General features: G+C 47.6%; 1 protein-coding gene and 1 pseudogene across 5 annotated transcripts in view; both read right to left on the minus strand.

Moving 5' to 3' along the window:
• TPM3 (tropomyosin 3) overlaps positions 1–21,661 on the minus strand; it is a 61,054-nt gene extending 39,393 nt beyond the window's left edge. For 4 of the 5 annotated variants that reach the window (XM_070950452.1, XM_070950453.1, XM_070950449.1 and 1 more), the window contains exons 1-2: positions 21,457–21,660; positions 16,016–16,141 (exon numbers count right to left, since the gene is read on the minus strand). In XM_070950452.1, coding sequence (XP_070806553.1) covers positions 16,016–16,141; positions 21,457–21,570 — 240 coding nt within the window. In that variant the 5' untranslated portion in view covers positions 21,571–21,660. Of the gene's footprint in view, positions 1–16,015; positions 16,142–21,456 lie in introns of all 5 variants that reach the window. The other variant, XM_070950451.1, reaches the window with a different exon arrangement.
• Positions 4,416–7,842, minus strand: LOC139321660 (tropomyosin alpha-3 chain-like; annotated as a pseudogene).
• Positions 21,662–22,586: the final 925 nt, after the last annotated feature.

Raw genomic sequence — 22,586 nt, forward strand, 5'->3', positions numbered from 1 at the left:
GCCCCCCCCCCCACTTTTCCAAAAAGGCAACCCAGAAAGAGCTTCCCATCCCCATCACAATAAAAGTGGAATTTAGGAGAGAGAGAGAGAGGAAGAAGGGGAGGAAAAAAAAATAAATAGAACAGACTATCTGTCGGCTTGGAAAGCTTTTTGCACAGAAGCACCACAAGGCTTTTTTTTGGGGGGGGGGGTTTAAAGGACCCGCAAAAGGGGAGAACAGAGGGGCCTCTGTGCCAGCAACGGCCGGACAAAAGGAGAAGTCACAGCGCCTTTCTTTTTTTTGGGGGGGGTGCGGGGACGAAAAGGCAAGAGCGGGTTTATTCATCCTTACGCGCTAATCCCCAGCCGGAATTTCCCATCTCTGCAAAAATGAGGAGTGGGGTGGGTGGAAATCCCATCAATTCAGAATAAAGCCGGAAGGGACCTCGGAGGTCTTCTAGACCGACCCCCTGCTCGAGGAGGAGACCCGAGGACCGTTTCAGACAAGGGACTGTCCGGTCTCTTCTTGAAAACCTCCAGTGATGGAGCAACGCACAATTTCCAGTGGCGAGCTGTTCCGCTGGTTAATTGTTTTCACTGTCGGGGAAATTTCTCCTTAATTCCAGGTTGCTGCTCTCTTCGGTTAGTTTCCAATCGTTGTTGTTTCTTCTCCTGCCTTTAAGAGCTTTGGAGAATAAATTGAGCCCCTCTTCTTTGGGGCAGCCCCCCCAAATATTAGAAGGCTGCTATCACGTCACCCCCCCTACTCCTTCTTTACTCTAGACTGGTCCATATCCAATTCCTGCCACCGTTCTTCCTACGTTTTCGCCTCCAGGCCTTTTAATCCCCAGAATTCCCCAAGCTGGCAAATTCCGATGCCGCTCATGAGGACTAGAAACCTGCTCAAGCAGAAGCCAAAACTCAGCGGGACAGAATCCCCAGCAGTTCTTCCTCTACAGACTTTTTATCCCTCCCAAAAGACGACACGAACCCCCCCCCCCCAATTCAGAAAAGGAATCTGTTTGACTTTTGGCCTTTTTTTAAGCCACGTTTTATCAGCCAGGCCTGGTAATCTTCCATAGGGGGGTTTATCGCATCTCGGCTAATTTTGCAAAGCATTAATGCCAATGCAAGTCCGCACAAGCCCAGGAGCTGCAAAAGGGCAGCTGGAGGTCCGTTTCCAGACCCCCACCCCACCCCGAACGAACGTGCAACAGAGGCAGTGTCGAAATCAGACTGTCTAGCCAGATGTTTTGCAAAAGGTCTGGCCACATCTGGCAGCCCCTCCAATCCTGGAAAAACCTGCTATTATATTCGGCCCCACATTCCTTTTTTTTCCCCCTGGACCCTCCAATACCCAATTCCTGCAACCAGGCCAGGAGGAAGAGATGGATGGATGGAAGGAAGGGCCAGGAGGAAGAGATGGATGGATGGAAGGAAGGATGGAAGGGGCAGGAGGAAGAGGAAGGAAAGAAGGGCCAGGAGGAAGAGATGGATGGATGGAAGGAAGGATGGAAGGGGCAGGAGGAAGAGAAAGGAAAGAAGGGCCAGGAGGAAGAGATGGATGGATGGATGGAAGGGGCAGGAGGAAGAGATGGATGGATGGATGGATGGATGGATGGAAGGAAGGAAGGATGGAAGGGGCAGGAGGAAGAGAAAGGAAGGAAGGGCCAGGAGGAAGAGATGGATGGATGGATGGAAGGGGCAGGAGGAAGAGAAAGGAAGGAAGGGCCAGGAGGAAGTGATGGATGGATGGATAGATGGAAGGAAGGATGGCTGAGGAATTCTGGGAGCTGAAGTCCACAAGTCTTAAAGTTGCCAAGGTTGGAGACCTGCAGTCCAGGCCAGCCTGAAGGGAGTGGGGGGGTCCTGCTCGACACCCCCCACCCCCAAGGTACGATGACTTCTGATCCAGGCCAGCCTGAAACCGCAATGTGGCTTGTTTAGCTTGCATTTAAGGTGTGTTGGTTTGTGCAAACAAACCTTGGTTAAAAACCAGCATCTCCTTCCATCCTAGTTCCTTTTGAGGCAACACAACTGCCGTAGGACACGACAACAGCTGTCGTCCCCCACCCCAAATCTGCCTTCCCCCCCCTCCAAAAAACAATATCGAAAACAAGACAGGTATTCCTCGACGTACGACCGGCATTGAGCCCAAAACATGTCGGTGTTTCAGCGAGGCCTTTTAAGGGAGCTTTGCCTCATTTTACGACTGTTCTGGTCGCCATTTCGTGAATCGCTTAACATCTAATATTAACATCTAAAAATCTGGCTTCTCCATTGCTCGTCAGAAAGTCACAAAAGTGCGAACTCCCAGGACACAGCAACCGTCATAAACACGAGTCGGTCAGTGTCTGACGTGACCACGAGGACGCCGTGACAGTCGTTAAGTGTGAAAAGCAGTCCTCAGTCACTTTTTTCAGCGACGGCGTAACTTCGAATGGTCACTAAACGAACGGAGGTCAGTATCTTAAGGCTGGTGCTGGGTCCCCACATTTAACCATCATCAAGGACCTCTAACCCGGTTAATTTTTTTTAATTTTTTTAATTTTTATTTTTTTGCTTCTTAACGAGGAAGTCCCTGTTTCCCACCTGGCTTTCCCACAACACCCAGATCCGCCGAAACCTGAACTTAAGCGAAGTATTTATAATATTTGCCCTTTTATATAAGTGCCGATAAGAAAGCGGGCAAGGGACAAACTCGGGCATAAATAATATGATAAAAAACTTGCAGACGAGGAAGTCAAAAGGTTTAAAAAAACAAGAACTGGCAGGGTTTCCCACATCCACACCTAAGCAATGAAACACTCTTGGATTTTTCTCCGACACTCTAAACAAAACGATCCAAGTAGTCCTCGACTTACGACCACTGCCAGAATTTCCACGGCCGAGCGAGGTTGTTAAGTGAACCGACGCTCGATTTCACCACTTTTTTTTCCCCTTTTGCCAGGGCGTTACAGCAAATCGCTGCGGTTAAGGGAATCAAACCATCGTTAAGCGACTCACGTGGTCGTTAAGCGAATCTAGCTCCCCCCCACCCACCCATTGAGTTTACTTGTCAGAAGGCTGCCAGGGAAGGTCACATATTTTGACCCCGGCAGGGTGGCAAACTTTTATAAATATGTGACAGCTGCCAAATGCTCCAATTTGTGCAAACGGTCATAAGTGCGAGGACTGGTCCCTTTTGACGGCCGTCATTTCGAACAGCGGCTAAACAAATGGTCGTACGTTGAGGACTACCTATAGATAACCGCACCCAAAGCCCTCTTCTGCTCCAGCGAACGCAGTATCCACTTATTTTTTTAGGAAAGTCAACCAAAAAAACACACCAGTTTTTTAAGTTAATTTCTTAGCTCCAAATGCACTGGGAAAGGAAACACACATACAGACAAGACAAGATGGGCCTTAAGCTAAATTTGCCTTTGTACCCCCCCCCCCCCAAAAGAGCCTGAGTGGCGCAGCAGACTAATGCTACTGTTACAGGTAGTATTTAGCTGCCAGCTGCCTACAATTACTGTGAGTTCGAATCTCCCCAGGCTCAAGGTCAACTCAGCCTTCCATCCTTTCTAAGGTAGGTAAAATGAGGACCCGGATTGTGGGGACAATAAGCTGACTTTGTATAAATATACAAAAGTATGAAGGCTATTGCTTAGTGCATTGTAAGCCGCCCTGAGTCTCCGGAGAAGGGCGGCATATAAATCAAAATAAAATAAAATAAAATAAAATAAAATAAAATAAAATAAAAATAAAATAAAATAAAATAAAATAAAATAATAAAATAAAATAAAATAAAATAAAATAAAATAAAATAAAATAAAATAAAATAAATAAAATAAAATAATAAAATAATAAAATAAAATAATAAAATAAAATAAAATAATAAAATAAAATAATAAAATAAAATAAAATAATAAAATAAAATAAAATAATAAAATAAATAAAATAAAATAAAATAAACCTCTTCCCTAAAAAAAAAAAAAAAGAGAGAGAGAGAGAGAAATAAAAATAAAAGAATTGGGATGCACCCCAAGGCTTTATCTTGGGGTCCCAAAGAAAAGACGAAGTTTGGGGTTTTGAGTTGGCAGTTAATACAGAAAGCGTGTTTTTTTTTTTAAATCCTCCTCCAGTGGCTGCTGGAAGGATGGGGGAAAAAAAGGGCAAACAACACACAAAAATACACACACACACACAATTACAAACAGCCAGCAGGCTCGTCTTACCCTCTCCACCCACCCACCCCACTCCACCCCAATGTGGGGTGGACAAAAGAGCAAAAGAATGGAGAGATTGAAGTCACATACACACTGGCACAAACTCTCTCTCTCTCTCTCTCACACACACTGGCACTCCTCCCCTCTTAAAACCAGGCAGGAAATGGGGCGGCACATCTCCACCCGTCGTCCCCCCCCCTCCCATTCCCCGGGCACGGCCTGGACGGCTGCCCCATTTCCTAAATAGGGAAAAAGAGCCGTTTGCCCTGACCCACTTCCCATCCGTAAAGCCAACGCCTCTCTGAATTTATTCTGATTTTTTTCCCCTCTTTTTTTTTTTTAAAGATGCTTTTTTTACAGCAGGGAGGCCATCTCGGCCTCGCACACCCCGGCTTTGCACGCCCAAGGAAGAAAGGGGGGGGCAGCATCATTTAAATTTATTGGGGTTTTAAATCTGAGCCACTTTATTTAATTATTTTAAATTTTATACTGTTGTTTTGTCTGTGTTTTTAAATAGGCTGTACACCGCCCTGAGTCCTTCGGGAGAAGGGCGGTATAGAAATAAAATTAATATTATTATTATTATTATCAATTTTGCACAAACAAGCAAGAGGATCGCCAGTTCCTTGCCATGCCAAAATATCATAAAATCTTTCTTTTTTTAAAAAAAATTAAGTTTCCTTCTTCTTCTCACTAAGGATAAAATATTCCTTTTTTTCCCCTTCCTCCTTCTTCTTTAATCCGATTCCATTTTACTGCCGGGGTTGAGATGGCTTAGTCAGCGGGACAGCAGTTTTAATCTCTCCCGTCTTGCTCTGCCTGCCGCAGCCCAGCCTCGCTGTCTACCTGATCCCTTCGAACAAGCAAGAGGACCCATCATCCACCCCTTCCTTCCCTTCAAGTTTTCTCCATCCTTTGGAGAGAAATCTTCCTTCCTTCTCTCTCTCTCTTTTCTGCAAAGGATCTATTTTTCTTCTCGGCTATCCAGGCCCCGGATCCTGAAAAATCAAATTATTTTAAGCACAGCCTGATTTTCAGGTTTAAAAAGGAGGGATCTACGGTACTAAATACCTGGGATTTCCATAGGCAGGATGAGGGATAGGAATGTTTCTGGAGGGGGAAAAAAATGATGATTAAACTCAGGTTAAATATATTTTGGGAGGCCTGAGGATAGACTGGGGTGGGGCAGCAGGAGGGGGAAAAAAGACAGCTGTTCCAAGGGAACCAGGTGAAAAAGAGGCAGATGGTTTCACTGGTTTACTAAATTTATATTTAATTTTTTTTTTTATTTCAATCGGGATGGATCTGTTCACGCACGACTTCAGATCTTCCCAGCCCAAAACCCCTTTCTTCTCCCACCAGTTTGTGCAACCAGCCTTGAGACCACAACACAAGGGAGGTGTCCATTATTCCAGACGAACCAACAATATTGAGTCATGCGTGGGTTGGGGAGGTGGATTGAGCCTCCAGGGGCAGCAGCAGTATACCAGATGCCAAGGAAGATGTGGTAATTTGAAGGCGGGCAGCTACCTGGGGCTTCTGGTGGAAAAAAAAAAAATTGCAACGCTGCGTTAAATTTTTAACCCAGATTAGATTCTGCTAATGGTAAAGATGGATGGAAGAGAGCCTCCAGGGAGAGGAAGAGTCTATCTCCAACAGAAAGGTTCAGCAGAAAGTCTGGGGAAGAGAGTCCTATAAAACAGGTGAACCTTTCCACCTGTTCCAACTGCATCCTGCACACACCCCATGATCTAAGGAGCTGGGCACTCTTCCCATGCTCAGAGGCAACCTTGCTTGGGAGAGTGACAGCATTTCATTAGCAGAAGAACCCTGAAGGGAAGCCACAAAAGGAGCCAAAGTCACTAAGATTTAAGAGCAAAACCCTCCAAGATGATCACTTTCACAGGGGTGGACTTCAACTCCCAGAATCCCCCACCCCAGCCAGCCACATCCGGTTCTAAACACAAGGTCGGCGGTGGGGGATTCTGGGTAGCAGCCCCCTGCCCCTAATTCCCTTCCCTCACAGCTGGCATCATCTGGGTCTCCATCAATCTGAGATGCCTCCAAACCCCATCTGCAGGAGAACAGCCATGGCAGGGGATTATGGGCCCTGTCCCCTTTTACAGGGCCAGCCGCAAAGCCTTCTGGGAAACATCCCCTCCACCAACAGGGAATTCTGGGTAACACCTCCCACCCACCCCCACCAAGTCTTCCCCTATCAGCTTGGCCAGCCTCATAGCATTCTGGGAAACCCCTTCTCCCCCCCCTCCCCCAACCCCACCTTTTAAAGGTCACCCCCCAACCGCTTGGCCAGCCGCAAAGCATTCTGGGAAGCCCCCCCACCTTTTTGAGACTCTCCACCACCAAGGAATTCTGGGTAAAAGACCCCCCCACACTTTCTCCCAGCATCACCCCATCAATTCAGTCCAGCCCTAAAGCCTTCTAGGAAACCCCCTCCCTTCCTTTTAAAGGTCACCCCCACACGTTGGCCAGCCCCAAAGCCTTTTGGGAAGCCCCCCTCCCATCCTCTAAAGCCCCCCCACCATCTTGGGAAGCCCCAAAGTCTTCTGGGAAGCCTCCTCCCCCCCCCACCAGCCCGAAACCCTTCTGGGAAGCCCCCTCCCCCATTTTTAAAGCCCCCCCACCAGCCCCAAGCCCTTCTGGGAAGACCCTCCCCCATTTTAAAGCCCCCCCACCAGCCCCAAAGTCTTCTGGGAAGCCCCCTCCTCCCTCTAAAGCCCCCACCAGTCCCAAAGCCTTCTGGGAAGCCCCCTCCCCCTAAAGCCCCCCCCCATCTTGGGAAGCCCAAAACCTTCTGGGAAGCCCCCTCCTCCCTCTAAAGCCCCCCCCCCACCAGCTCCAAAGCCTTCTGGGAAGCCCCCTCCCCCATTTAAAGCCCCCTCACCAGCCCCAAAGTCTTCTGGGAAGCCCCCTCCTCCCTCTAAAGCCCCCCACCAGTCCCAAAGCCTTCTGGGAAGCCCCCTCCCCCCTAAAGCCCCCCCCCCCATCTTGGGAAGCCCAAAACCTTCTGGGAAGCCACCCTCCCTCCCTCTAAAGCCCCCCCCACCAGCTCCAAAGCCTTCTGGGAAGCCCCCTCCTCCCTCTAAAAGCCCCCGCCAGTCCCAAAGCCTTCTGGGAAGCCCCCCTCCCCCATTTTAAAGCCCCCACCACCATCTTGGGAAGCCCAAAACCTTCTGGGAAGCCCCCCTCCCAATTCTAAAGCCCCCAACCCCCCCCCCCTAAAGCCCCAAAGCCTTCTGGGAAGCCCCATCCCCCCTAAAGCCCCCCCCACCAGCCCCAAAGCCTTCTGGGAAGCCCCCCTCCCCCATTTAAAGCCCCCCCCCATCTTGGGAAGCCCCCTCCCACCCTGGGGGAGCGGGGGATTCTGGGAAAAGGAGTCCCCAAGGGATGCTTGTGTGGGGGGGGCAGCCAAGCCCTCTCCCTCGCCCCCCTCCTCCCCCCCTGAGGACCCCTCGCGGGGGATTATGGGTCCCCCCCCACCCCCCCCCCACCCCCCACCTGCTCTCGGGCGCGGCGCTCGGCCTCGGCCTCCCTCTGCAGCCGCTCGGCGCGCTCGTCGGCCTCGTCGGCGTGCTGCTGCAGCACCTGGATCTTTGCGCTTCACCGCCTCGATGGTGGTCGCGCCCGCCATGGCCGCCCCGGCGCCGATGCTGCCGCCGCCCCCGCCCCGCCCCGCCCTCAAATACAGGGCCGCGCCCCGCCCCGTGACGTCACGCGATGACGACGGCGGCGGCGGCGACGCCCTTGCCCTGCGTTGCCCCGGAGACGGGGGCGGGGAGGTGGGCGGCGGCGGCGCCTCCCCGTGACGTCACGCGCCCGGGATGCCTCGGCGACGTCGTTGCCACGGAGACGCGTGCTAACCCCCCGCCCTCCTCCTCCCCCCCCACATACAACTCTCTTTCCTCCCGCCCTTAAGCATCCTGGGACTTGTAGTCCAGGCTCCTTTTGGGGCCTGTAGGAAAGGCTGTGAAGGATGGGTGAGGGAGTCCTTGCTTGGAGTCCCCTGAAGAAGAAGACAGCCTGGCTTCCCCCTCCCCCCCCCCGCTTTGCATGGGTAGGAGTGCCATTCCTGCCGTTGCCCAGATGTAACAACGGATTTAAAAGAGTGGGAAGGGGCCTTGGAGGTCATCTAGTCCAGCCCCCTTGCTTAGGCAGGAGGCCCTGCCTACCTTATTTCTGACAGATGTACAATCCGGGTCTCTCCTCGAAAGCTTTAGCCCAGATTTAACAGATTAACAGAGTCGGAAGGGACCTTGGAGGTCATCTAGTCCACCCCCACCCCACACACCTCCATACCATTTCTGACAGGTGTCAATCCGGTCTCTTCTTGAAAGCTACCGAGGATGAAGCTTCCCACAATTTCTGAAGGAAACTTCGGTCGATTGTCGTTGGGGGACTATAAGGACCCCTGCCTTAGAGCGGGCGGGTTGGGCTAGATGACCTCCGAGGTTCCCTTCCAACTCTGGATTCTGTAAGATTTCTGGTCGCAGCCCACTTATGAACCGGGAGTGAAGGGGTGGTGGTGATATCACCACCCAATATCAAGTGCCAGGACATTGCATGGCAAAGCCCTACTGGACATCCCAGAGTTGAATCGAGTCCTGCCTGCAATGCCAACCTGATGCAGCAACATCTGGAGCATCCCTTGAACGCTATCGGCATTGACAACCTCCCTGTTTAGTCAATTGCAAAAGGCAGCTTTGCTTGGAACTGCTTACATCCTTGCAACCGTTACCTTCGATATTATTAAACTGTAATGACATCTGCCTATTCCTGATCAGTTAATTAAGTCCTGATTAAATCCGGACTTAAATATCTGGGCAACAAACCATAATAATTGGACACCTTCGGCCTTGGCGAAAATCCCATCGGTCAATTGCGAATGGCAGCTCGACTTGGAAGAGCTGACATCCTTCAATAATATTTTAATATTATTAAGCAGCCATATCCGCCTCGCCTGGATCCTTGGGAAGGACTTGAGAGGTGAACAAAAAAGTCAAATCCAGTCTCAACATCTGGCTGACTCTGCTACCGACCATAATATTAGACTAAACTGTCTTCGGTGTCCCCATCACCGTGCTTCTCAACCTCAGCAAGCTTTGACATGGGTGGACTTCAACTCCCAGAATCCCCCCAGCTGCCATGCTTTAAGATGGGTGAACTTCAACTCACAGCTATGCTGGCTGGGGAATTCTGGGAGTTGAAGTCCACCCATCTTAAAGCATGGCAGCTGGGGGATTCTGGAAGTCCACCCATACTGCAAAATCTCCATTCCCACCCCACTCCAGGGGAAGGATACTGCAAAATCTCCATTCCCTCCCCCCACTCCAGGGGAAGGATACTGCAAAATCTCCATTCCCTCCCCCCACTCCAGGGGAAGGATACTGCAAAATCTCCATTCCCTCCCCCCACTCCAGGGGAAGGATACTGCAAAATCTCCATTCCCTCCCCCCACTCCAGGGGAAGGACACTGCAAAATCTCCATTCTCTCCCCACTCCAGGGGAAGGATACTGCAAAATCTCCATTCCCTCCCCACTCCAGGGGAAGGACACTGCAAAATCTCCATTCCCTCCCCCCACTCCAGGGGAAGGATACTGCAAAACCTCCATTCCCTCCCCACTCCAGGGGAAGGATACTGCAAAATCTCCATTCCCTCCGCCCACTCCAGGGGGAAGGACACTGCAAAATCTCCATTCTCTCCCCACTCCAGGGGAAGGATACTGCAAAATCTCCATTCCCTCCCCACTCCAGGGGAAGGATACTGCAAAATCTCCATTCCCTCCCCACTCCAGGGGAAGGATACTGCAAAATCTCCATTCCCTCCCCCCCACTCCAGGGGAAGGACACTGCAAAACCTCCATTCCCTCCCCACTCCAGGGGAAGGACACTGCAAAATCTCCATTCCCACCCAGTTCCCAGTTCTCTGAACTACTCAAAATTTCCGCTACCGGTTCTCCAGAATCTGCTGGATTTCAGCCCCGGCTCTACCCCTTTTGCCAACACAGCTGTGTGGTCTGAATTGACCCCTCTCCCTCCCTATGGGGGGGGGGGTAGCATTGCTCTGTTCAACGGCTGGATTCTTTCCAACTCAATCGGTTGGTCAGCGAGTGGAACTAGCTAGGGTGAAAAAAGAGGCAGAAAAATCAGAATTGGCTAAGCGAGGTTTGAAGACTGCAAGATAGGCAGATTAGACATATATGGGCATATATGGAAAATGGAATTATCTGAGCATCTGAAGGGGTTTTTTTTCCGTGGGGAAAGGAAACATTCCTTCCTGGTGACGGGTCCATGCCTTTTTTTTTTTTCTCTCGTTTTTTTTCCTTTAGCAGGGAAGAACCACATAAATTCTTTCCCCCTTACAAGACCGGTGGAAGATCTCAAAATCTCTTTGCTACTGGTTTGTTTTTCACCGCGTTATTTATACGTGGGGCTGGGAGGTTAAAAAAAAAAAGCAGCCAGAAGAGCAGGTTTGCGGTCTGTTAAAGCTTAGCTGTAATAATTTATTTATTTTTTAAAGTGTCAGGGATGTTTTCGTGTCTGCGTTGTGCCCTGCGGGAACATTGCTGTGTCTGAAGGGGTGGCATCACAGTTTGCAAACGGAAAACTGTTGGGGGTTTTTTTCCAGAGGTGAAAATCCAGCAGGTTCTGGAGAACCGGGGAGCGGAAATTTTGAGCAGTTCGGAGAACCGGCAAATGTCACCTCTGGCTGGCCCCAGAGTGGGGTGGGAATGGAGATTTTATAAGATCCTTCCCCCAGGAATGGGGAGGGAATGAGGATTTTGCAGTATCCTTCCCCTGGAGTGGGGTGGGAATGGAGATTTTGCAGTATCCTTCCCCGCCATGCCAACAGAACTGGTAGTAAAAAAAAATTGGATTTCACCACTGGTTTTTTCCTCTCGATGAAAAATATACGACCATGATCCCTTTGCTTGATGGACAGTCGTGAAACTTTCCTGAATCAGGCTGGGGTTAGCCTGAGTTCTATTGCTGTGCTTGGACTGCAAAAGTAGAATTTGGGAAGGATGCCCATAACCCATTATAAATAGAGAATGGTAGATGAGAGAGCAGGGAGGAAGGGATAAATAGATAATAGACAGATGATAGAGAGAGACAGACAGACGGAAGGCAGGGAGAGAGGGAGGGAGGGAGGAAGGAAGGAAGGAAGGAAGGAAGGAAGGAAGGAAGGAAGGAAGGAAGGAAGGAAAAATGGAAGCGAAGGAAGGAGGGAGAGAGGAAAGAAGGAAAAATGGGAGGGAGGGAGGAAAGGAAGGAAGGAAAGAAGGAAGGAAGGAAGGAAAAATGGGAGGGAGGGAGGAAAGAAGGAAGGAAGGAAGGAACGGACTAAGGAAGGAAGGAAAAATGATGGGAGGGAGGAAGGAAGGAAGAAAGAATGGGAGGGAGGGAGGGAGGAAAAGGAAGGAAGGAAAAATGATGGGAGGGAGGGAGGGAGGAAGGAAGGAAAGGAAGGAAGGAAGGAAGGAAGGAAGGAAGGAAGGAAGGAAGGAAGGAACGGACTGAGGAAGAAAGGAAGGAAAGGACTGAGGAAGGAAGGTAAGGACTAAGGAAGGAAGGAAAAATGATGGGAGGGAGGAAGGAAGGAAGAAAGAATGGGAGGGAAGGAGGGAGGAAAAATGGGAGGGAGGGAGGGAGGGAGGAAAAGGAAGGAAAGAAAAATGATGGGAGGGAGGAAGGAAAGAAGGAAGGAAGGAAGGAAGGAATGGACTGAGGAAGGAAGGAAGGAAAGGACTGAGGAAGGAAGGAAGGAAAAATGATGGGAGGGAGGGAGGAAGAAAGAATGGGAGGGAAGGAGGGAGGAAAAATGGGAGGGAGGGAGGGAGGAAGGAAGGAAAGAAGGAACGGGCTGAGGAAGGAAGGAAAGGACTGAGGAAGGAAGGAAGGAAAAATGATGGGAGGGAGGAAGGAAGGAAGGAAGAATGGGAGGGAAGGAGGGAGGAAAAATGGGAGGGAGGGAGGGAGGGAGGGAGGGAGGAAGGAAGGAAGGAAGGAAAAGGAAGGAAGGAAGGAAGGAACGGACTGAGGAAGGAAGGAAAGGACTAAGGAAGGAAGGAAGGAAAAATGATGGGAGGGAGGAAGGAAGGAAGGAAGGAAGAATGGGAGGGAAGGAGGGAGGGAGGAAAAATGAGAGGGGGGAGGAAAGAAGGAAGAAAGGAAGGAAGGAAGAATAGATGGTTAAGAGAGAGAGAGAGAAGGGAGGAAAAGAGGACGGAGGGATAAACATAGACAGACAAACAGAGATACAATTTTGTTTAAACTGCTGCATTTTCTCCTCCTTATTCAGAGTTTCTAATTCGACGCTCCCCAAAATTGAAAAGAGGGGGTCAGCCGCAGGGGAGCTTCCCGGGAAAATGTCTTCCCTGCACCCTCTTCCTGGCAGCCCTCCTTAGCCCGGCTTTACACTTAGCGTCCGAGAAGCGCCAAATATTTCTCGCCCTCCCAGGCTGATCTCTTGAGACGCTTCTCACCCTCTTCAAGATCTCCTCTCTGCATGGCTGGGATGCCTGAGAAAACACGCCAAACCCTCACTTTCCTCTTTCCCTGCCGGCTAACGTCTCTCGCTCAGCTCTTCTCAACTTCTGGCAACTTCCAGATTGGGGGGGGGGACTTCAAATCCCAGAATTCCCCAGCCCCAGGAATTCTGGGAGTTGAAGTCCACCCATCCGAACGCGGCCAAAGTTGAGAAACATTGATCTAGATTCTAGAGTTAAACTACTTGGCCGCTTTAAAGACTTGTGGACTTCACATCCCAGAATTCCCCTAGCTGGGGAATTCTGGGAGTTGAAGTCCTCCCATCCGAATGCGGCCAAAGACTTGTGGACTTCAACTCCCAGAATTCCTGGGGCTGGGGAATTCTGGGAGTGGAAGTCCAAACATCCGAAAGCGGTCCAGATGGAGAAACCTTGGTCTAGATTTAAACCAGTTGGCCATTTTAAAGACTTGTGGACTTCCACTCCCAGAATTCCCCTAACTGGGGAATTCGGGGCCGTATTTTCACACTTACGACCACCGCAGTTCCGTGATCAAAATTCGGACGCTCGATGACTGACTCGTATGTATGAGGGTCGCGGCGTTTGGGGGAGAGTTGTATGATTCCCCTTTCGCGACTGTCTAACAAAGCAACGGGAAGCCGGATTCGCTTAACGACCATTTGACTCGCTTAACGACTGCATCATTCACTTAACAACCAGTCGTGAAAAGGGGACACGACTCACGGAACCAATGTCTCACCTAGCCACAGAAACGTTGGCCTCCGTTGTGGTCGTAATGCCGAGGACGAGCTGGAATGAAGCACCCCCCCCCTCCCCAGAATGACCCAACGGCGCCCCCTCCAGGGAGAAGCGGGAAGCGGGAAGGAATCCCCCCTCGGAGGCGATGACAGCCCATGGCTCTGTCATCCAAATACTTTGGGGTGATAAATCTGTACACAACTGATCCCCTCTGAATGTCACACAACAGCTGCACCCAGCGTGCTGACAGATGACTCGGCCGCCCCTCCGGGACAAAACCGAGGCTGGCATTTGCCAAGGAAATGCCCGCTAACTTTTTACGACGAGCAGCTCGGGCTCCCCCCCCCCAGGGGGTGGCTGCACGGCGGCGTATCGTATCTTCCCTGCTCTCATCGCTGGAACTGACATTCTCCCTCCGTCCGGCTTCTATTATTTATAGGCAGCGCAGAAGCTCCGGCTGACAAAATCGAAGAAGGAGGGCACGCCTGGGCTTTTAGAAAAGAGCAGCCACTGGTCGGAAATGATCTAGGGTCTCTGGCTTGAGCAGGGGGTTGGAATAGATGACCTCCCAGGGTCCCTTCCAAGTCCGTGATTCTATTCGAATCTGTTCTATGTTCTATATTCTGTTCTAATTCTATTCTATTCTAATTACATTCTATTCTTATTTTCTATTCTATTTTTCTATTCTATATTCTATTCTCTAGTATTCTATTATTTTCTATAGTCTTCTATTCTATATTCTTCTATTCTATTTATTTCCTATTCTTATTTCCTATTCTATATTCTATATTCTATTCTATTATTTTCTATATTCTATTGTATTGTATTGTATTGTATTATTTTCTATATTGTATTGTATTGTATTGTATTGTATTGCATTCTATTCTATTGTATTGTATTCTATATTCTTTTCTCTATATTCTCTGTTTTCTATTTTCTCTATTTTCTCTACTCTACTCTACTCTCTCCTCTTCTCCTCTCCTCTCCTCTAATTCTCTTGTCTTGTCCTGTCTTGTCTTGTCTTCTCTATTCTTCTCTCCTCTCCTCTTCTATTTTCTCTTCTCTTCTCTTCTCTTCTCTTCTCTTCTCTTCTCTTCTCTTCCCTTCCCTTCTCTTCTCTTCTCTTCTCTTTTCTCTTTTCTCTTCTCTTCTCTTCTTTTCTTCTATTTTCTCTTCTCTTCTTCTCTTCTCTTCTATTTTCTCTTCTCTTCTATTTTCTCTTCTCTTCTCTTCTTCTCTTCTCTTCTGTTTTCTCTTCTCTTCTTTTCTATTTTCTCTTCTCTTCTCTTCTTCTCTTCTTCTCTTCTATTTTCTCTTCTCTTCTTCTCTTCTATTTTCTCTTCTCTTCTTCTCTTCTCTTCTCTTCTTTTCTATTTTCTATTCTCTTCTCTTCTTCTCTTCTATTTTCTCTTCTCTTCTCTTCTTCTCTTCTCTTCTATTTTCTCTTCTCTTCTCTTCTCTTCTTCTCTTCTCTTCTCTTGTTTTCTATATTCTTCCATTCTCTTCCACATTCTATTTTCTACATCCTACATCCTACATTATCCTATATATCCTCTTTGTGTTAAGGGCCAGCGGTTTGCTGGTTTCAGGCTGCTCACCACCCAACGTCCAAATATTAAGAATCCTTTTCCAAGCAGGAGACGGAGAAGGAAGCTGGAGAGCCTGATGGGCAGCTGGTGGTGTGTCTACGGTCCGAGCGAGGAGCTGCGGGTGCCAGCGAGATCCCCACAGCTGGCACCCTGGGCAGGCCTTCCTTAACCCCATGTAGCTTTTACCACAACATGTGTTTGGGGCAGATAAGGTTATTTTCAGACGTCGAGGGTGGCCGTTTCTTGACTGTTAATTTCCTACTGTATGTATGTGTGTGTATATATATATATATATATGTATATAATATATATATATATATATATATATATATATATATATATATATATATATATATATATATATAATATATATATATATATTTATATTTATATAAGTTTTCACTTTGCACATGCTGAAGAACACTGTTATTTTTCCTCCTCCTCGCTGGAGACTTAAAGATTCTTGAGGAACACAGCCGGTCCTCGACTTACGACCGCAACAGAGCCCGGGATTTATGTCGCTAAGTGAGACATCGGTTCAGTGACTTCTGCCCCCCCCATTGTACGACGGGGCAGCCGGCCTGCATTTACGACGGGTTGCAGCGTCGCATCCCGGGGTCACGTAATTCCCCCTTCTGGGACCTTCCCAGCCGGATAAGCAAAGTCGACGGGGGGGGGGGGAAACCGGATTTGTTTAACGACCGCGTGATTCACTGAACAACCGCAGCACAAAAATAAAAGGGATAAATTTGGGTACGGTCATTAGGACGGGACGCTTCACCACTGCATTTTTAGAGAGGGAAGTTGCACCCCAAATTGTTGGACTACCTATCAAGAGGACCGCGCTCCTTCCAGACTCGGCTGGGGCATTTGGGTATTGTAGTCCAGCCCAGTCTTGCAGGGACGGTCCTTAGGCTTCTCCTAGCCAGCAGCCCCCACCCAGCCCACTCCTCCATTTTGGGTACGTACGTCGGCCGCCTTCTTCTCGGCCACTTCCAGCTTCTCCTGGGCATCTTTTAGCGCCTCGGAGTATTTGTCCAGCTCGTCTTCCGTCCCTTTCAGCTTCTTCTGCATGGCCACCAGTTCATCCTCCAGCTGCAGAAGGAGAGGAAGAAGAGGAAAAAGGGGTTATAGATGAGGGTTCCTTCCTTCCTTCCTTCCTTCCTTCCTTCCTTCCTTCCTTCCTTCCTTCCTCCTTTCCTGCTTCCTTCCTTCCTCCTGCCCATTTTTCCAACCCTTCCTCCCTCCCTTCCTTCCCTCCTCCCTCCCTCCCATCTTCCTTCCTTTCTTGCTTTCTTGCTTCTTTCCTTCCTTCCTTCCCTCCCTTCCTTCCTCCCTCTCTCCTTCCATTTTTCCTCTCCCTCATCTATCTTCCTTCCTTCTTTCCTTGCTTCCTTGCTTCTTTCCTTCCTTCCTTCCTCCCTCCCATCTTCCTCCCTTCCTCTCATCTTCCTCCCTCCCTCACTCCCTTCCTTCCCTCACTCCTTTCATTCTTCCTCCCTCTCATCTATCTTCCTTCCTCCCTTCCCTCTTCCTTCCTTCCTTCCTTCCTTCCTTCCTTCCTTCCTTCCTTCCTTCCTTCTCAGCTAGGTGGTTTTCTTGAAGACGTTTCCTGACCGAAATAGTATCATCCGTGCTAGAAGCAGTGGGGTTTGCTGATGATTTTACTCAGTTTTGTCAGGAAACATTTTTTTTTGGGGGGTGGGGAAACTACCAAGCTCAGAGACCACCAACGATCCCTCATTTCAATCTTGAGCTACCAAGATTCTCTTTTGTTGGCAGGATTTATCTCTTTATGCGTTTGTCTAAATCATTGTATTGTATTGTATTCATTCTGTTCCATTTTCTATTTTGTTCTATTTTCTATTCTATTCTATTCTATTCTATTCTATTCTATTCTATTCTATTCTATTCTATTCTATTCTATTCTATTCCTTTCTCTTCTCTTCTCTTCTCTTCTTATTCTCTTCTCTTCTCTTCTCTTCTCTTCTTATTCTCTTCTCTTCTCTTCTCTTCTTATTCTATTCTGTTCTGTTCTGTTCTGTTCTGTTCTGTTCTGTTCTATTCTATTCTATTCTATTCTATTCTATTCTATTCTATTCTATTCTTTTCTGTTCTATTCTATTCTATTCTATTCTATTCTATTCTATTCTATTCTATTCCATTCCATTCTATTCCTTTCTATTCTCTTCTCTTCTCTTCTCTTCTCTTCTCTTCTCTTCTCTTCTCTTCTATCCCTTTCTCTTCTCTTCCCTTCCCTTCCTATTCTCTTCTCTTCTTATTCTCTTCTCTTCTCTTCTCTTCTCTTCTCTTCTTATTCTCTTCTCTTCTCTTCTCTTCTCTTCTATTCTATTCTATTCTATTCTATTCCTTTCTTTTCTCTTCTCATTCTATTCTATTCTATTCTATTCTATTCCTTTCTCTTCTCTTCTCTTCCTATTCTCTTCTCTTCTCTTCTATTCCTTTCTCTTCTCTTCTCTTCTCTTCTCTTCTCTTCTCTTCTCTTCCTATTCTATTCTATTTTATTCCTTTCTCTTCTCTTCTCTTCTCTTCCTATTCTATTCTCTTCTATTCCTTTCTTTTGTCTTCTCTTCTCTTCTCTTTCTCTTCTCTTCTCTTCTACTCTACTCTACTCTATTCCTCTTCTCTTCTTCTTTTTTATATTCTATTCTATCCTCTATTATTCTATTATTTTCTATATTCTGTTCCACTCTATTCATTCAAATTCTCTGCCACCCATCCCTCCTATAAAGCGACTCTGGGCAGCCTACAGGTCACGAAAACAGAAATAGAAAACCGATGAAAACATTTAAAACTCTATTCCTTAAAACATCACAATAACAAGAGGGGCTTCGTTCTTGAGACCGTCCGTCCCAGGAGGGAGAAAACGAGAGCAGTTTGCACGCTCAGCTCAGAGGGCACTTCATCCCCATCCAATCCGTGCCAGCTAATCGCCTTCCTCTGTCTCTCTGTGTGTGTGTGTGTTTGTGTCATTGTGTAACCTGAGCTTCGCCTGGAAATCAAAACCGGGCAGGGAGGGGAGAGTCCTGCCCCCCCCACCCAGCCTATTGTCAGCTGCATGCTCACCCCAAAACCTTGCAGGGTATGAACCCCCCCCTCCTCCCCTCTACGATCTCTTCCCTGCCAAAACTTTGCTGAGCCAGATCGAATAAGCAACCGGATACGAGCTTTGCAGAGTCTTCCTCGCTGCCCACGGGGTGCCACGCCACTCCGCCTGCCCACCACGCTTATGCCAACCCCGAGCATTTCCCCCCACCCCCCACCATCCTTGCACCCATCCACAGTGAGAGGAATGCGACCGAATCCCAGAATGCGCTAGCAAAGGTCAGAGGAGGCGAGGCGGCCTCTGAGCATACGGTGAGTGCCACACAGGTTCATGGGCACAGGAGAGCTGCGGCTGAAATGATTAAAATGCTTCTGTGTTTCCTAAACACGCCGCAGAGGAGAAAACTCCACACACACACCCCCGTGTTGCCAAGGATGAACAGTAGGGATAGCCTCTGAACATGTGCAGAAGGCGCCAAGGGGGGTGGGGTGAAAAAGAAGGAGGAATAACTCGGCCCCAGTTCTTAAGTTAAAGGAATGGATTTGCTAAGTGCACTCTGCAGTAGCTCAGAAACTCTTTCTTTCTTTCTCTCTCTCTCTTTCTTTCACACTCTTTTTTCCTTCCTTCCTTCCTCTCTCCCTCTCTCTCCCTCTCTCTCCCTCCCTTCTTTCTTTCTCTTTCTCTGTCTCCTTTCCTCCCTCCCTCCCTCTCTCTCCCTCTCCCTTCTTTCCTTCTTTCTTTCTTTCTCTTTCCTTCTTTCCTTCCTTCTTTCTCTCTCTCTCTTTCTTTCACACTCTTTTTTCCTTCCTTCCTTCCTCTCTCCCTCTCTCTCCCTCTCCCTCCCTCCCTCCCTTCTTTCCTTCTTTCTTTCTCTTTCTCTCTCTCCTTTCCTCCCTCCCTCCCTTCCTCCCTCTCTCCCTTCTTTCCTTCTTTCCTTCTTTCCTTCTTTCCTTCCTTCCTTCTTTCTCTCTCTCTCTCTCTTTCTTTCACTCTCTCCTTCTTTCCTCCCTCCCTCCTTTCTTCCTTCCTTCCTTCCTTCCTTCCTTTTTATTTATTTATTTCTCTTTCTTTTCTTTCTTTCTTTCTCTTTCTCTTTCTTTCACTCTCTCTCTCTTTTCCACCCTCCCTCCCTATCTCTCATAGCCTCCTCCCATCCCTGGAGAAACAGTCTTGTGGCTAAGCTCAATCAATTAATTTAGCATCCCACAGTTGGCCAGGTTACCTGAGGCCATCTAGTCTAACCCTTCCTCAGGCTGGTCTTCAAATTCCAGCATCCATGCCAAGTGACTGGCCAGCTCCTCATTCAAAGACAGAGGCCATCACTTTACTGGGACATTCCTGCCACTCTCCAGCCACTCTTTAGTCTTAGGGGAAACAAATTCCTAACATAAAAATTGCCTTCACTTAATTTAATTTTACTTCACTACCTTAACTAATTTTACTTTACTAATTTAACTTAGTTCAAGTCCACTTGAATTTTACTTTACTTTACTAACTCAACTCAAACTTAAATCTTAGTTTATCTTAGTTCATTGACTTAATTTTACTTTGCTAACTTAACTCAATGCAACTTAATTTTATTTTACTTTACTAACTTAACTCAACTTATATTTTAGGTTAGTTTCCTAACTTAACTCAACTTAAACTAACTTAACTCAAGTTAAATTTTAGGTTAGTTTACTAATTTAACTTAAATTTTAGATTAGTTTACTAATTTAACTCAAGTTAAATTTTAGGTTTACTAACTTATCTTAACTTAACTTAACTTAACTTAACTTAACTTAACTTAACTTAACTTAACTCCCTAATTTTCTCTCCTGCCCTCTGGAAGGAATGAGAAGAAATCTTTCCCCTGATCTTCCTTCTGATGTTTTCTGCAAAGACCTTGTGGCGAGATGGGCAGCACGGAAATCTTTCTTTAATACAGAAATAAAAATTTAAACAACAAATGCCATCGTATCTACCCTTAATTGCCTTTGCCCAAGGCTGAAAGATGCCAGTGCTTTCCATCCTTTCCAGCTCAGATTAATTCTTAATCTCCTGTTCAGCCTCCTTTCCTTTCTCTGACTGCATGCCAATTTTTTTTCTCATTTTTTTTTTTAAACCTCCTGGAAGTTAGAACCTTAAAAGGTTTGGCCCATCCAAAGTAAAAGAAAATAGATCCGTTGCCTCCCTCGGTTACCCTTCTGTTGATGCGGCTTGGAGAGAAAATAGATTTATCACCTCCTCTATTTATACGTCACTTAAGGCCATTTAAAAATTACTTTTTCTTTTCTTTTCCTGAAGTCACGTCTGACAAACGTTATTCCCCAAATCGTTTGCACGTTTCCCACGAGGGCAAGCCAAGCCGCTCATCCAAGAATTAAGCCTTCCGTTTCTGTTTTATAAAATAATGAAGGTTTTCGGTGAAATTAATTTGCCCGGCTTTTCAACTTATTTTGCCAATTAAACTTTTCATGAGTTTTTCATTCGCCTGGCTAAATTGAATTCAAATCCAATCAGTATGTTCTCTTCTTCTTTTTTTTCCCCCTCCAACGTATGAATAAGAAAAAATTTGAAAATTAGAAGACTGATCTTTTCAAATTTCCCCTTCTGCCCCAGTTTGACCAGTAACTCAGAGGTGGGCATTTTTACTGGGCAAATTTTACAAATGGATCTATCCATCCAGTTTATATTTAACTATGGTGTCGATCAGCTTAGGAAGGACAAATGGAAAAATAAAGTTTCTTTGCCCCTTTTTCAATATTTTCTCCAGCCCTCTGATGTCAAAAAGTAAAAAAATTGGAGACTTTTCCTTTCACATGAAGCTCAGTGCAGCTTCGAATCGCCAGAAGAATTTTAATCAATATTCCTGCTACCATTTTTTTTTAGACTTTTAAGGATTCCTCTTAATGCAATTATTCAAAAATTGGGCATTGAGACCCATGAAATTATTTTATTCTAAATCCCAGATTCCTTTATAGGACAAATCTAAGCCAATTTTTTGGGGGGAGGCTTTTTTATCAGGACTTCAGGAAAAAAAACACCGACGGATTTTAGCCGAATTTGGTGTGTTGAACCCCAAAGCGAGAATTATTGAGCGTTTGCTCCCAAGCCAGAAAAAAAAAGGAAGAAAAACCTACAGGTGGCCTCACTCTCAAAATTGCCACCCGAACTATTCCTCCTGTCTGTCCATATACCTACACAACAGCCTTGCAAGGTAGGACACATCCAAGCCAAGTGAGAATTGCTTTCATCCAGGCGAGCCGAGGTGTCTAAATTTGGGAAGCCAGCAGCCGCTAGATGCCTCAAACCGCCTTTCCCCCCCCCGGTCTCCTTAAACTGGGTTTAATCCTGGCCCCACCTGTTTGCTCCTCTCCTCTGTATGTTTCTGTTCTGTCTCGGCTTGTTCCGCCCGGTCCAAGGCATTTTCCTTGTCCAGTTTTAGCATCTGCATTTTTTTCTTGATGGCTTCCATGGTGCCGGAGGGCTGTGGGCACGCGGGCGAAGAAGCCGGGATCGACGGGGCAAACGGGGCACAGAGGGGGCGACTGCAATTCGGTGACTGCCCCTCGGCTCTTTTTATAGGGGGCTCCTCCTGCCAGCTGGCTCGCCAGTCTTCCCTTTCTGGGATCTGACCACCCTGGGAGGGGCGAGATCTTTCTCCAGGGACCCACACACCCCACCCACCCCCAAAATCTCCCTCCTGTCCTCTCCCATTGTCCTCCGAGGCCCAGGGAGATGGTTGGAGGGTGAGGACAATGGCCATATTTGGCCCCGATGGGGAGACAGGTGGCCGCTAATAATAGACCTCATTAAGTGGGAAAAATAGGCGATGGGGGGGAGCAAGGATGTGGGGTGAAAGCTTTGTTCACGGAGAGGGCAGGGCATATGGTCTTCCTCAAGCCAAGCACCGGAGATTTCGGAGCTGGTTTTCCTGCAGGGTGGACTAGATGACCTTTGGGGGGGTCGTTCCCAGCCCCACAGCTTCACGGACACCTCTGGCTGCAACAGAGAGGGCTCTGTTTGTTGAAGGACCGTTTGGAGTTACAAATGGCTCGTGGTTGCAACCCCCCAACCCCTTGGGGTTTGTTTCCTAAACCGCGATGAAACAAACCACGGCTTAGCATCTCAGATTCGGTCCCGTTCTGTAGGCTCTAGAGAAAAAAAGGGGACAGTTCTTTTGGTTTTGCTTGTAACTTTTATTAAGTTTCAACCGTAAAATAAAATAATATAAAATCTAAGAATACAGCGAAAGAAAGAGATGGGAAAAGAAAGAACGGGAAGGACCAAGATTAGGAAGAGAGAGAGAGAGAGAGAGAGAGAGAGGACAGGATCGAAAAGGAATAACTTCTGAGTCTCTCTTTGGAACAGATTCAAAGATGCCTCCAAAATTAGCAAATAATACATCGTATTTTGTCATCCGCCCTTCCAATCGTCAATGTCCTTCGGGGGGGGAAAAGCAACGCCACGGTTGATTTAAACCAAGCGAGA

The sequence above is a fragment of the Pituophis catenifer genome, unplaced genomic scaffold, assembly GCF_029215685.1.
Source record: "Pituophis catenifer annectens isolate HBS135680 unplaced genomic scaffold, rPitCat1.0.hap2 SCAF_10, whole genome shotgun sequence".
Taxonomy (NCBI): Eukaryota; Metazoa; Chordata; class Lepidosauria; order Squamata; family Colubridae; genus Pituophis; species Pituophis catenifer.